Below are 15,357 nucleotides of genomic sequence, written 5' to 3'. Positions count from 1 at the left end.
CATGTCTAGACTATATGTACTGTGTGATCTTGTGTAGTAGCCTCCTCTATCATAGTATAATATTACAAAGCCCGAAGCCTTTTTGTTTTGAACAGTAACGATCATCATTATCTTCAGAATGAGCAATTCAGGCTACTGCCTATGAACCAGAAGAATAAGAGGTGGATGCACAGCTAACATCTGGAGCTGGGCAGATCATTTAGTCTTCAAGCCTGTCATGATGATTAATCAGCTAGGAAAGACTGTGAGCCTTTTGCTTCCACCACTGAACAGTTGCTTATGCTGCCAAGAGAGCCACTTTTGAGTCACAGTTTACCAGTCCAAACAAATGCCCAGCCTGGCTGTATTCCTAGAAGAAGTTACTGACAAAGAAAAGCACTAAGAATTTTTTGTTATCTTTGTCATCCATTAAATTTTTCAAACATACTATTTTATCAGAAACATTTGCTTACATTTGAAGACATTATAGCTTAAAATGTTATGGAAAAGAGCTTTAAGAGTTTTAACTAACTCAAAACCAGAGGGAAACCTGCAATGGAAGCAATTTGGAAAGTTAACCCATGCAGAACTTGTTACCAGTAGCAGCCAAATGATCTGTCTCTTAGTTTTCAAAAATGAATGAAGCCTCCAAAGTGTTAGGAAATTGGCTTAAAACCATAAGGTGGTATTTAAGCAGAAAAAAAGAAAACAGATATCAATCTTCTAGTTTCTGAGACCTTGGTGTACAGAGAAGACCTGTTTTCAAGGTTTCCTCTGCAATAATGTTAGATAGAAGTTAACTCTGGTAATTGAACCTGATATTCTTGCATAGCAGGTTGGCTTCAGAAATTGCAATTTAAAGAAAAATGTCCAAAACTACAAAATGCATAACAAAATAATCACTTCATTTCACCCGAATTCAACTGGCAGAGCTGTTGAACTCCTGCAGGCATGGTAATGACTTTGTATGACCCATGAAATTTGACTGAAAACCCTTCTTCATTAGCAGTTGGTTGCCTTTGTTGTAGCTTTGCTCCTGGTATCCATAAGATCTCCTAGTTTGCCTTTATGAATAATGCCATGACAGCCAACAAGTGGTTTCTTTTCCTTTTAAACATGGGTTTCCACTGGTAAATATATTGCATTCTAGTTCACTCATTGGTTATTTGCTGGCTTGTGATTGATTGTATGTGCCTCCACTTCTTGAATTGGTCAGTAAATGAATGAAATGTGGTTTTGGGATGTCCAAGGCAAGTTGATTTTAGAGGGTGCAGAGCACCTGCATGTTCTCTGGATTTCAGTGGGTTTTGCTAGGAGCTTACATTTCTACAAAATGGAAGTGGTTTTATTTTTAGAGTATTCTGAAGGAGATATTTCCAAGGATATGATTTCAGTGGAATTGAATGGCGGTTGGAAAGGCTGGGGGAGTAGAGTAGGCTCGCAGACTTTTTATCACCACTAAATTTCACCTCTGATCTCTGTGCAGCCCCTGGGAATGAAGAGTGCCTTTGGAATTGTGTGTGGTTTTCTTTCGTTCCACTGAGCTTTCCCACTGAAATTTTCTGTCTTGCATCTGTGTCTTTGTAAAGCTTAATGCAATGGCAAAACAAGAGGCCACCTCTTTTCTGAGGAGCAGACTCAAGCATACAAGAACACAGCCCTGGTTTTGTGTGTTCAAAATGGATGCAAACTTGCCACCTTATTTATCACTAGGATTTCTAACCTTCCAATGCCATGGCCCATAAATGACTTCTCCATAATAATATTTATCAAAGTATTTCTGGTCTAATTATTCATGCTGAGCTTGTTATCTAAAAATTTCTCTTGAAAGAATCTTTTTAAACATTTTTCTTTTGAAAACAAATTCATGACCACATCAAACAGAGATTCATGTTGCCGTTAGTTTAATTACCAGCAGCCCTCAGGGAATCTCAAAACTCACTGTTGTTGTAATTGCTTCTCTCCCTTTCTCTCCCTCACTCTTTTTACCTTCCATTTTTGATTGCTGCAGAAGTCATCGTATGGTTATTAATTTTTTAAGCTCATTTTAGGTACAAAAGAGTTTATGTCCATTTTTGCCCATATAGAGACTATCAAATCATAAATAATGAGTAGATTATGGATGCTAAAAAACTCCCCAAAGAACTTTTTTTTAAAAAAATAATTGAAGTTTTCCTAGTTTTTAACTTTTTAAGCAAACAGGCAGATAAGTGCCCTTCCCTGTGCCGTACCACAAGGTCAGATCCATAACCTGTGAATGTACCTCACTTTTTATTCCAACCATAAAGCCTACCACACCTTGTCTGGCTTTATTCCTTTTGAAAAGCAGTATGGATGCCTCATTTGGGTGAAGTGTGAAACATAACATAAGCAATGCTGACCTAACTCGACATGATACATGGCATACTTGCTTTAAAAAAGAGCAGCAGTCTCAAATCTGTTTTGAATTAGTAAAAGTGTTTGAGAGAAAGAAAGGAAAAAGGGAACCATTTCATAGCAGGCATCTGAAAAATAACAGCTTGGAGGAAGGAGGAAAAATTGTCAGGCAAAACCTAACAGTTAAAGCTGAAAAATGTATTTCTAACACGGGGGATTATGAGTGTATATCTTATACTTTGGGGTTTTTTTAAATAAAATCTTGGCAACTTAAATGCATACTATGATGATCCAGAATGAGAACAGCTACTCAATGGTGAAATTATCAGCAGTACTCCGGTAAGAGGTTATTAGTCATAGTCCCAGTATCATACAAGAGCCAGAGCCAAGGATTCAAGAAGCAAAACATTCCCCTTTGGAGAGAGGTCAAGATTAGTCACTTTTGTTTTCTTTAATGGGGAGGTGAGACAAGGGGGATTGGAGGATTTGGGCTTTATTTTGCTGTGGAGAAGAGTTCTGGACATATTTTTATGCCAATTGGGTCTTCCACTCTTTTTTTTTTTTTTAACCCTAAAGTGTTGTAAATATGCCACTGTTCCACACTGGGAACAGGAATCTACAGCTAGGAGAAGCTGCTATCTGACAGCCAAACTTCTGACAATGAAAATATGGAGTGATTTTCAGAGGCTGTACTGCTGCGATTAAGCCAGCAGAAAGGGTCCTCCAGAGGCAAGTACCACGGGGAGTTTTCTTCACATCTGTGCAATTGAAGCATCTGAAATACGAGTGCCTGTTAGTAAACAGAAGGTCTGTCTTTCATCTGCATATAGGTAGCGGGGTGTTCAACCAGAAGGACCCAACGTGGGTATGTTTTGCTGAACAAGAATGTGATTGAGAATGAGAAAGCGATCAGTTTTCCAACCTTCTGTCTCAATAATAAAAACCAGGAGAGCACTGTGAAGTTTTTTGTGAGATTAGAAGATGTGCCCAGCGCAAGGGAAAATATTGTTAAGGTTTTGTTAGAGCCCCTCATCCAAGCTGAAGTTAAGGATGCTTAGTGTATCTGAAGGTGGCCACTAACTTTACTGCCTCAGTTTCCCCTACGTTGTGCTGGCAATAACAGTACTTATCTCCTTTAGTGTTCCTTTGTATAGGTGCATCCAAGTTCACACAGTGCTTTGATATGCTGCACTAACACAGAATCATAGAATATCCTGAGTTGAAAGGGACCCACAGAGATCATCAAAGTCTAACTGTACGTGACTGCCATTTATTCTGGAACTCTAACAAATTCTTGCACAAAGATAAGGGGCTTTTTTTCCCTGTTTTCTTTGATCAGTATTTCCCCTATATTTCTTGTTCCCTCAAACCTGTTTCACATGCTCCGTAAGACTGGATTTCAATTTAAGCAGAATTTGGGAAGCTGTTTATGATGATGATGATAGATGGATATCCAGTGATTTTTGCAGATACATTAACTGCTAATACTTTTGGTATCACTGATTCACTTGTAAGGAAAGAATCCCTTTCTTCTTGCCAACTTGTTATTTTTAAATAGAGAGGGAAGACAGTTGTGTCTGGTCAAAGAGATACTATTTCCTGAAGGTGGGGTTACAGTAAATGAAGATAAGCAAATTCTTGAAAAAATAAGAGTATTCAGTTAATAGGATAGGGGGATTTTATCATCTTTAGTAATTTCTGATAAAAGTTATATTTAGAGACAAGGCCCTCAACTTCACCTTCCTGGCTTCATGCAAAGAGTAAAAAGCCTTCCAAGCTCTCTTGTTCCTCTACTGATACACTGTTAGTTTGGAGGAAAGTGTTAAAAAAATAAATATCTGACCTTTGTAATATTTTAGAGAAAAAAATGCTGTATCCTGAGGCAGTGCTGGGCCAAAGACTGTAGATTTTGGACACTGTTCTAACTTGAAAATTTCCATGTGTTTTAAGTCTCTTCTCATTTATCTAAAACAAGAGTCAACCACAAATTTTAATTGCTTGGCTATAGCCTTCTGGATGCCAGATAGATCTGCAAGCACTGCACACATCTGGGCACGCACTGAGTGCTGTGAGGCCAGCAGGACTGGCCTGGGAGCTTGGGGAGTGATAAGCAAGCAGAGGGGCTTCATCGTCCAAAACTCCACCTAGAGCTAAAGAAAGGCTCTCAGAAAGAGCTGATTTCCAACAGTTTGGGTGCTTTAAATAAACTAAATATTTTTGCAAGTTGCTAATAACAGCAACAGAAGTGCTGAACTAAGACCAGTTTTCTCCTCTCCCTTCTGAAGTGACATATGTTTCCAGTCCCTGCTTCTTACCATCTCCTCCAGCCACATCCATCATGGTCCTCGTTTCTGATTTCACTAGTAGCATTTTAGGTTATCCCTTTCCAACTTTTTTTACCCTCAGGTCTTTCTGAATCCTCTCCACTTCTAAAAGAATCATAGAGTGACTTGGGTTGGAGGGGACCTTAAAGATCTTCTAGTTCCAAACACTCTGCCATGGGCAGGAAAACCTTTCACTAAACCAGGTTGCTCAATGCCCCATCCAGCCTGGTCTTGGACACTGCCAGGGATGGAGCATCCACAACTTCTGTGGGTGACCTCAGAGTTCCAGTGCCTCACCACCCTCACAGGAATTTCTTTCCTATACCTTGCTTAAATTTCCCCTCTTTCAGTTGGAACCCAGAAAAGAAAAAGACAAAAAGCACTTAAAAGAAGCACTGTCCTAAAAGCTTTCCAGCTGTTGAGGTCTTGTACTCTGTAACAGCCCCTGAGCAAATGTAGTTAACTGTAACTTAATTCTCCCATTTGCCAGAAACCTCCCAACCTCCTTGTTAGAAGGAGGGGTTTGTATTCATCTTACCTTCCTTCCATTAGTCAAGCAGCAAATTATAGACAAAGAATTTTTATGAAGGTACCTGTAAAAACCAAATCAACTTGTTTGTAACTTTTGATTTCTACTTATTTTTCATAATTTTTAAGATCTTAAAGGAATTGTTCTCTTACATAAGCATAACATCTGTTGTTGCCACTTGTTTCTTTGCAGGGAAAAAGGGCAGTATTATAGTAGTGGTTTTTTACACTTTTGAGAAGTGTAAGAGAAATATTTTACTATAAAAATACAGAGCAAGATGAGAGCAACAACAGTGTCAGTTTATTGGAAAAACAGATAATTTTTAGTATTTCAAAGCAGAGCTTTATGCAAGAGAGCTGATTTTAGAACTCAGGGTGTAGCAAGTCCCTTTCTTTCCAAAAATGCTTTTTGTCTGAAAATAGTTCATTTTATTTGTCAGTTAAGATAGCAGTTACAGTGTTCATATAATATTTTCATTGACTAGAAAGAAACTTGTCCATGCAACCCTCAAAACCTGTTAATTTTGTTGCTCAGCAGCTCTGCCTTTATGTTTTCCTAGCAATGAGCAAACTTGTAGTAGAGTGTTTTCTCACTGGCTCCATTTCTTCCATCCTTCCCCGTGACACCGCTCGCATAGTTTCTTCTTTGGCCAACTCTCAAGAGAAAGTACAGACAGTCTGGAGAATAAATCTTCCTTCATGGAGATTACATTCTCCTACAAACACCTCAGTGCTGGTGTATAACCTCCAGCAAAACTGCTGCCTACTCTCTGGCAACAAAAAAAAACACATTGAAGCCAGAAGTTCTGATAAGGGGTTTCGCAAGACTCAGGGATCTTGGGTATGGAAGGAAGACAAATTCCATGATTTTTGAAGAATCATACATCTGAAGAAAGAAACTTTCTTTATTTATACTGAAATTGTTGGTCTCTCCTGCCACTATTATAGTTACAGAGAAATATTTAAAATAAATTCTCTGTGCAGATTCCATTACCTATCCCTGAGCTCCTCTAGAAACCACCCCTAACATCATACCTGTTCCTGTCCACAGATCCCTCAAAACTAAAGCATTAACTTTTAGAAATACTGAGATACCAACATACGTAGGGACTTAGCAAGAAGAGGAGCCAAGGAAGCTGCTCTGTGAAGCTTCCTCAAATATTCTGGAGAACTTAAATAGAAAGGATCCCACCAAAGACAAATGTGACTTATAACCTCTTATAAGTGGTTATATAACCTCTTATAAGTCACAAATGTGACTTATAACCTTTTCTTGCAGAACAGGCTCACTGTTCTTGAGTACCACTTAAAATACAGATACAGGATACTGATACAGTCCTTCATTCCTAACATCACCATTAACAGGTATCATAAGTTCTGGAATGTTTTTTGCCTTTCGCCTTTTCAGCTGAATCATTAGTGTGCCTGCAGAAGATTTTGTTAACAGAAAGGACTTTTTTGTGTGTTCATCTGAAATATAAAGCTAGCTTATTACTGAGTGTAGTAATGAATAGCAAACACATTCGGGATTCGATACAACATGGAAAGATGCACGAAGAAAGCATCACTTTTTTCACGAGAAGTTTTCTACCCTGCAGAGCAATAGGGTCCTTTTTAACAGGTCACAGGTCACCAGGAGTGATAAATACATGGAGGACTCCCCAGTCATCTTCAGTTATTTTGAAAAAGTGCCTCAAAAAGTTAGTTTACTTTGAGCTAAAAAGCAGCACCCTCAGGAATGAATACTACTCAAGATAAGTCAGGGTAGCAGACTTGGGAGTCTAATGCTGGAAAAGCAGATGAAATTTTCCTTTATCACATTTTCATTTGGCCAAGTATTGCTTGCATTCTGGTTTCCCTCTTCTCCTTTAGCAGCTTCACGCTTGGCTTTCTTTACTGAGAACAAGGACAGTCCCTCTGAATCCCCTGAGTGAGCACTGTGCTGATAAAATCCTCTTGATTAAGGACAAATAATCTGTTTAATCAGTCAACCATGTTAAGAACATAGAAACCACCATTCTGTCCAGAGGCACTCTGATTTTTACCCTTCATATTTACTTTTAAAATCTTTGAGGATAAGAATGAAGGGAATATGAGACAGCTTTAATCAGCATCATGTATCAACCTTGATCCCTCCAGATCATGGAGCAATATTTGGAATAACTTATTAATAATTTATGGTCTTTGTGGCCTAAATTATGCCAAACTCCAAAGTTTATCCTTCGGCTTCCCCACTATCCTGAATAACCATGGTTGAAAATACTGTTCTGCTCAGTTCCTTAATTCCTGACAAATTCCTCTATTTGGTTTTGGGAATAGGTCTAAATAGGGACTAAAGTGCTGATCTTTAGTCCTTATTACAGAGGTGCTTCAAAGGGACCCTTCTGCAGGTGCCACTGGAGCCACTCGGGCTTCTGTGTTTTGGTTTGGTTTGGGTTTTTGTTTTGTTTTGCTTTGCTTTGTTTTGTTTTTAAAAGCAAGGAAATAAATTCATTGTTACATATTATGTTCAGAATCATGTGACAAACTTGTTATAAGTGCTTAAAATTACAGGGCATTTCAAATTAATGTAATGTGAAGATCTGAGGAATTTTAACAGATAAATATAATAGATAAATAGATAATAATAATTGATAAATTATTTTGTTTTCTCAACAAGAACAGTATCTGTCTTGTTCAGTAGTTCCTCCTCGAATGCCTTTGATACCTTTATAAAAGTTGATACCTTTATAAAAGCATGTCACTAAGGCTAAGAGAATTCAGATTGTTCAGCCTGGAAAAGAGAAGCCTTTGGAGTGACCTAATTACGGCCTTCCAGTACCTGAAGGGGCCTACAAGAAAGATGGAGAGAGACTATTATAACAACATGTAGTAACAGGACAAGGGGGAATGGCTTCAAAATGAAAGTAGATTTAGTTTAGATATTAGGGAAGAAATTCTGTACTGTGCTGGTGGTGAGGCACTGGAACAGGTTGCCCGGAGAAGCTGTGGATGCTCCATCTCTGGCAGTGTTAGAGACCAGGTTGGACGGGGCTCTGAGCAACCAGTCTCTGCCCATGGCAGGGGATTGTAGATGATCTTTAAGGTCTCTTCCAATCCAGGACATTCTCTGGTTCTGTGGTTTATATCCAGTTGTAGAGGACTGCTGCTCCTAAAAATATGACCTAAGAGGACTTTGTGATTCTTAACAACTACATCATCACTGCTGATGTAGTGTGGTGCAGAGTAGTCACGGGCCTCTCTGGTGTTTCAGGGAGAAGAAAAATCTCTTCTGTGACACAGCTACATTTCTTCGTTATGTGTCATTTAAGATTTGTGTGCTAACCTTTCAGTCTTTGTGAAGAGCTGTTTGATTCAGATTTGGTTGGTTGTTGGTTTGGTTTTTTTTTCTCAGTGCACTGCATGGATGGGATTTTATTTGTTTCCAAGAGCTAGTTTCAAAACTTGTTTAAATCTACTTCTCCCCATCTGTGCTCAATCTATGATCCTTGGATCTTTTTTTTTAAAAAAACAAAACTACTTATCTCGGAGGATGGAAAAATCTTGTATTCATACAATATTTTGGTAAGATTTAGGAATAACTGTGGTGTGTAATTTCTGAAGTTTCAAACACTGCTTCCTCTCCCCAACAACTGCGAAATACAAAGGAAATTATTTGCATGTAAAGAATTTGATCATCCAAACATCATGCTTCTAATGAAACATAAATCATCTACAAAGAGCTTACTTAGTTTTTCCTAAAGGAAACAAATCAGTCTTAAGTCATTTTTCTATGTAATTAACAATGTTTGCTGTTTTAAGTACAGAGATCAGAGTTGTTCAAAGCAGTTAAGATTAGAGCAACATCAGCAGTTTTTCTGTTTTCTTTACTTTTATTCGTTCTGGCATTATAGCTAGTTTCTAATCAAGTAAATATGTTTGAAAGCATGATTCAGGGGAGATGATACACTTCTTTGTGCTAAGTACATAAAGCTAGTTTAATAAAAGAGTATTGCACACACTGACATTTTTCTAGTGGGTATCATTCTCTCTAGCAAACAAGTGAATGATACATTTCAGGATGTGTGTTTGGATGACTACAGGCAGATTGGGCATGCTAATAAGCAAGGCTGTTCACCAGGAAGCCTCTTATTCTTGTACATCAGAGGCCTGTGATGACAGTAGAAGTTGCCTTCTGGTGGCTTTTACTTCTCTTTTTAAAATATCTCATACTTTAAGCAGATGCTTCTTTGGCAGAACTAAGGGTGGAAGCCTGTCATCCCACTGCTGCCTCATTAGCAAATGTCATCTTTTCTGATGCAGCCTGAAGAAGCATAAGGAGATCAATGTACAGAAATCCAGACTGATCCTTCTCTTGTAATATCCAAAGAATATGTTACTATTTGGGACTGGTGAATTGGTCCAAGACTGATACAGACCCCAGTGATTGCCAAAAACTACCCCTGACTTCAGTGTGTCTTGGAGCAAGCCCTTCACGGCACAGAACCCCCAGGGAAATGACTTGCTCTGCTGGAAAGCAAAAACTGATTAAACAACAATTAAACACAACCAGCTTTCTGGACCTCCCTCCACAAAAGCCTTGTGGCTTTAGAGCCCTACCCCAACAAGCAGGAAAATGGAAGACGAAGGTCTTTGCTTTTAATCTCATATGGCTCAGCTCAAGAGCAATTAGCTTCTGCCTCTGCTTCTGTGAGCCTCCTGCACTCCACAGCTGCAGCAGCCAGACCTTGTTCCCTAGAAAAAATTAGACAATAATCTCTGGGAATTTATTTCCCAGCAAGAATTTTCACTTCTCGCTTCTCTCCAGTACTTCATCACTAAGATGCACAGCTGTTGAAGGACTATCCAGATCTCAGTCCAACCTACTGTCATGTTCAATAGCTCATCACTGCAAGAGTTTCATAAATGCACATTTTCCAGATATATCTCCAGTGTTTCCTCTGGTAATCCCAGCCTGGAATCACAAATTAAGAAATATATACATATAAAAATCCCCTAGTTTGTTTAGAATAATTGGCAAAAAGACATTCCTTACAGAAGAAAAACTTGTCCTTCAGATTCTGAAGATAGCTGTTTGTCTGCAGGCTTTCACTGCAGTTCTTCTAGCACAGCTGTCTCAGATCACAAATGATACCTGGGCAGTGGGGGATGCAGAGATGAGGTATTTTTGCAGACTTCATTCCCACTGATTTGTACTGTCACACTTGGACCATTACAAGTTTACCATCTGTGATGGGCATGGGCACCATTTGGGCAAAATGTCTCTTTTTTAAGGGAGTGAACAAATAGTGTTAAAATTAAAACCTGATGATCTGCTCAGTTTTCCATCTGTATTTCCTTCTAGAAATCTTGAACTTATGAGTTCTTCAGCTTCCTCATTTCATAGAATCTCATCTTTCAACAGCCATTTCCATCCAAAATTACTAGTGTTTCATGTACCATCTAGGGTGCTTTGCCTAATGTTTTCAAAACCAGCTGCAAAGTATAAATCTCTGGCACCTCATATTTCTAAATCACTGTATCTGCTTCTCCAGCAGTTGTACAAAGTGCTCAAAAAAACCCAGCATTTTCTCTATGGTAGAAAAACATTTTAGTCTCTGCTGAAATCCTACAGGTTTGTTGATGTTCTGCTCAGCCTTACTGTCTTTTGTTATCCTGTGTGATACTTGGATGACAGCCAGGCACATATAAATTGCTCCCACTCGTGCTCTCTCTGGTGGTTTTATGTGCCTTTCACTACTTTCTAGCAGATATTTTAGGCAACAATTTATTCCTATCACTTTTTTTTTCTGCTTGTGTTCTTTTCCCTTTTTAAAATGTACTAAATCTTTTTGCCTAGAATTTACTCTAAGTTTTAGAATCCCTGTGGATCAATGGGTCAGAGACTGCAATGGCAAAATCAAGGCTTTCTCATTAGGCTTGCAAAAGGGAGTGGGGGGCCATAAGGCAGGATCTTACTGCCCAGTTTCAATGCTTTTGCCATGCCAAGGATCAGAGAGTGGGCAAGACTTTGAAGCTGGAAGTGCCCATCTTCCCCTTGGGATATCTTGCTCAGTACACTGGAGTCTGCACAGAGAGGAGGCTTCCCATGCCAGATAAAAGGATGATGCAGGTTACTTCTTGACTGGAAGATGCAAGAAACCAGAGACTGAATCTGTGTAGAAACATTTAATTCTCATTTTTCCTCTGAATAACACAAATGTACGCCAAATGTAGCATCCGCAACCTAACTTGTCTTAGGTATCTGATTTTTCATTACATTTTCTTCTAAAGATTAGAAGAAACAGCAGAAAAAACAAACAAACAAAAAAAAAAAGAGGCATTAAATAATTTGAGGAGATTCTGTCTAAGGCAGAAGAAAATGGGCATTATGGATTCAGGCTGAACACCTGGAGTTCCCCAGTTAAGAAATTAGTTTTCGGCTATCTGTAGTGGGTTTCTGTGGCTGGGTTTTGGTAGCAGGAGGGGGCTACAGGGATGGCTTCTGTTAGAAGCTGCTAGAAGCTTCTTCTGTCCCATGGAGCCAATGCCAGCCGGCTCCAGGACGGACTTCCTGCCGCTGGCCAAGGCCAAGCCAATTAGGAGCAATAGTAATGCCTCTGTGATAACATATTCAAGAACAGAAGATTGTTGCGTGGAAGAAAGTGCAGCCAGGGAAGAGCGGAGTGAGAACATGGGAATAACAAGGTAGACACCAAGGTCAGTGCAGAAGGAGGGGCAGGAGGTGCTCCAGGTGCCGGAGCTGAGGCCCTGCAGCCCGTGGTGCAGACCATGGTGGAGCAGCTGTGCCCCTGCAGTGCAGCCCATGGAGGACCATCGGGGTGCAGAGACCCACCTGCAGCCCATGGAGGAGCCCATGCTGGAGCAGGTGGGAACATGAAGGAGGCTGTGGACCCATGGGAGGCCCAGGATGGAGTGGGGTCCTGCTGGAGACCTGCGGCCCGTGGAGAGGGAAGCCTATGCTGGAGGAGGTTTTTCCTGGGTGGGACTTGTGGCCCCTGTGGGGGACCCACATCAGTACAGCTCATTCATGAAGGACTGCACCCCATGGAGGAGTGACCCACGGGACAGCAGTTTGGGAAGAGCTGCTGCCCAAGGGATGGACTCATGCTGGAGAGGTCCATCTAGGACTGTCTCCCACGGGAGGGACCCCACTGGAGCAGGGGAAGGCCTCCTCTCCCTGAGCAGTGACAGAAACAACAACTGACCATAACCTCCGTTCCCGTCCCCCTGCACCACTGGGGGGGAGGAGGGGAGAACACTGAAGGAAGGAGGGATGGGGGGAAGGTGTTTTTTAAGACTGTTTTATTTCTCTCTCTTTGACTCTTATCCTGTTAGTAATAAATATATGTACTATCCCCACTTTGAGTCTTGTTTTGCCTGTGAAGGTAATCAGTCACTGACCTCTCCCAGCTCTTTACTCTACTCATGAATTCTTAGCTGTTTTTTTTCCCTCTCCTCTGTCCAGTTGCAGAGGGAGAGTGAGAGAGTGGCTTTAGTGGGTACCTGGTATCTGGCCAGGGTCAACCCACTACACCATCTTAGAATTCTTAGTTTCTGTCTTGATGGGGATCATGTCATTGATCATGACACAGTGAGAGCATAAAACTGAATCATGCCCCACTCCCAGCCCTTGCCAGAGACCACAGCTGCCATATGCTCACAGCAGCAAAAATACCTATGGGCATCTTGTGGCCTGAGCTGGTAATTGGGCCCAAATGTATCAAAGAGCATCAGTCAGTCCCAGCTTAGATTGATTTCATCACTGCAAGTCAAGCAGTTATTTACTAGAGCATATTGATAAAATTAAGGCATATAAGCATGCTTAGAAGTTTGTCATGTTTTCAAAAAAAAATATAGACACTAATAACAAAAACAAAAACAAACAAAAAAACCCACGGAAACTCAGTTCTGGGACTTAGCTCTCTATTGCAGTACATCTCTTTAGAAGCTCATTTGTCATATGTTCATCCAGGTATAAAATGAGTGTCAAAGCACATACCAGAGGTGAGTATTAACAAGGCTGTCCTCATCCAACTCTGACCTATTGCATTAAATTTTTAATTATCTGTTTGATGAACTGTGAATCTGTGGTATCTTCCTAGAGGTTGTTGTGATCTTAATTAAGAAAACTTTCATTTTATTATTGCATGTGTATCACCTGGTTTGTTGCAATTTTCTCGCATGCTGCTACTAAACAAAGCTCCCCTTTGCCTTTGCAGGTTACACAAATGGACCAGAAGCTGAACCTCATTACAGACATGCTGCATCATCTGGTTTCCCGTCAGCAGGGGGATCAAGGGAACAACAGATCATCTCAGAGAGGCAACAATGTCAACTCAGATCTTTTTCTCCCAAACAACACTCTGCCGACCTATGAGCAACTGACAGTACCAAGAAGAAACGAAGATGACATATCCTGATGTGGTATAAGTCTGGGCTGGGTTCTTCTTGCCTTTCTCCTTTAAATGGGACTGACTGTTGAGAACCTGGAAGAAATTAAGTCCATCTGCCAACCAAGAAAGCACGTGACTACTGTATCTCTACCAATAGTCTCAAATATGCTCCTCTAAAGTTGCTCATAGTAGCCAAAGGATTGCCAGGCTGTCTTCCACCAGGCAAAATTTCTGGAAGCTCTACCTTGATTTCGTTCATGAACAAATGATCACAACTTCTTATTTCTCAGAAAGACCAAAATGATGTCAAGACAGGCAAAATGGCAAGGATTTAGAGCTCCTTCAATAATAATAATAATAATAGTAATAATAATATTCTAATAATACTTGAACTTAGATGGAAAAAGTGCATTCTGTTTATGAATCTGCAGATAGCAATATATTTCTACTACTAAGGTTTTTAAAACAAACTAGGATAACTTATGTTGTTTTTATTGTATAAACATACACTAACATTCTAGACAATAACAAACCACATACTGAATGATTTTCTTTTTCTGTTTTATTTTAATGTTACTACATAAACAGTTATGAGATAATGACCAGATTTTTAAAATCTGTTTTTCTTCAGGGAGGAACTAATCCTTAATCTGAAAAAACACTATTTATAGTGGAAAGTGATATAGATTTTCTAAGATATCATTTTTTCATGGAGAGACAATAAAGTATTACATAGCAAAAAATTATTCTGCTTTCTAGAAAATTGTTGCCAAAGAATTTATATATAAATAAAAAACCACCATGATCTGAATGTACTTGTCCTGACATAGCATTTTAAAAAGAAGGCCTGCTACTTCTTAAATCTACTGGTTTTTAACTTACAGAGGCCAAGAATAATACAAGAGGCTGAAGTGACTGGACTTGGCTGGTCAAGTGCTTGAGCTGGCCACTTACAGAACATCCATAATCCTCTCAGGAATCGAGGTCCCAGTTCAGGGAAGCATCTCTCCTCCACACAAAATATATGACAATTTGAATGGTTTCCGGAGTAATGTCTTGAGAAATCCAACTCCCCACAAGAGTCATTTGGTATTGAAAAGTGCCAGCTCTTTATTTAGAGAACCAAGGGCCTCAGCTACAACCTGTGGGGCTGAACCACATTAGCCCATGTGCAACAAAACCAACATTTCATTTAGCTGCAGTGAAACCAACAGTGTTGGCTCAGGGTGACTTTTCACATACACAACATGAGCAGGAGTTGGTCTGTGATTACTAAGGTTGAAATTCAGCCCTTGCAGATAGTCAGCACCTGAATCATATCAGCCCTTCTTTGAACATGAAGCATTTAAAGATGACAGAGTGTCAAGAAAAGCTATTTAGTCCAATGTGGTAGTGGTGGTAGCTTGTACTGCTGGCAAAAAGGGAGAAATGTAGACGTTTATCAGCTCTCATACTTTGAGCATCATACACATCCAGTACACCCTGTTTCTCTCACTGTAGAGCCTGTACCCCACAGTGGTGTCTCTCCCCCTCTCCATCTGCCCTAAAGCCTCATAACTTGGAACAGCAGTTAACATTACCAGTCTGTGATATCTTTGAGCAATCTGAAATACTGACACATAATGAATGAGATCACAGGGAACCTTCTCATAGTGCTGCTCACATTCTGGGCTTTCTTTTCAGCATTTCATCTCTTTCACTTGGACTGCAGAGAAAGTATCCTGTATTTAACTTTACGGATTCTGTTACAATTA

General features: G+C 39.9%; 1 protein-coding gene across 3 annotated transcripts in view; it reads left to right on the top strand.

The window, feature by feature from the left end:
• KCNQ1 (potassium voltage-gated channel subfamily Q member 1) overlaps window positions 1–15,023 on the top strand; it is a 341,395-nt gene extending 326,372 nt beyond the window's left edge. For all 3 annotated transcript variants that reach the window (XM_027651383.1, XM_027651382.1, XM_027651384.1), the window contains one exon: window positions 13,430–15,023. In XM_027651383.1, the coding sequence (XP_027507184.1) occupies window positions 13,430–13,630 (201 nt within the window). In that variant the 3' untranslated portion in view covers window positions 13,631–15,023. The remainder of the gene's footprint in view (window positions 1–13,429) is intronic.
• The last annotated feature ends 334 nt before the right edge of the window (window positions 15,024–15,357 follow it).

The sequence above is a fragment of the Corapipo altera genome, unplaced genomic scaffold, assembly GCF_003945725.1.
Source record: "Corapipo altera isolate COAL_440 unplaced genomic scaffold, ASM394572v1 78, whole genome shotgun sequence".
Classification (NCBI taxonomy): domain Eukaryota; kingdom Metazoa; phylum Chordata; class Aves; order Passeriformes; family Pipridae; genus Corapipo; species Corapipo altera.
The sequence above is the reverse complement of the archived record's forward strand: the minus strand, read 5'-3'. Positions and strand labels throughout refer to the sequence as shown.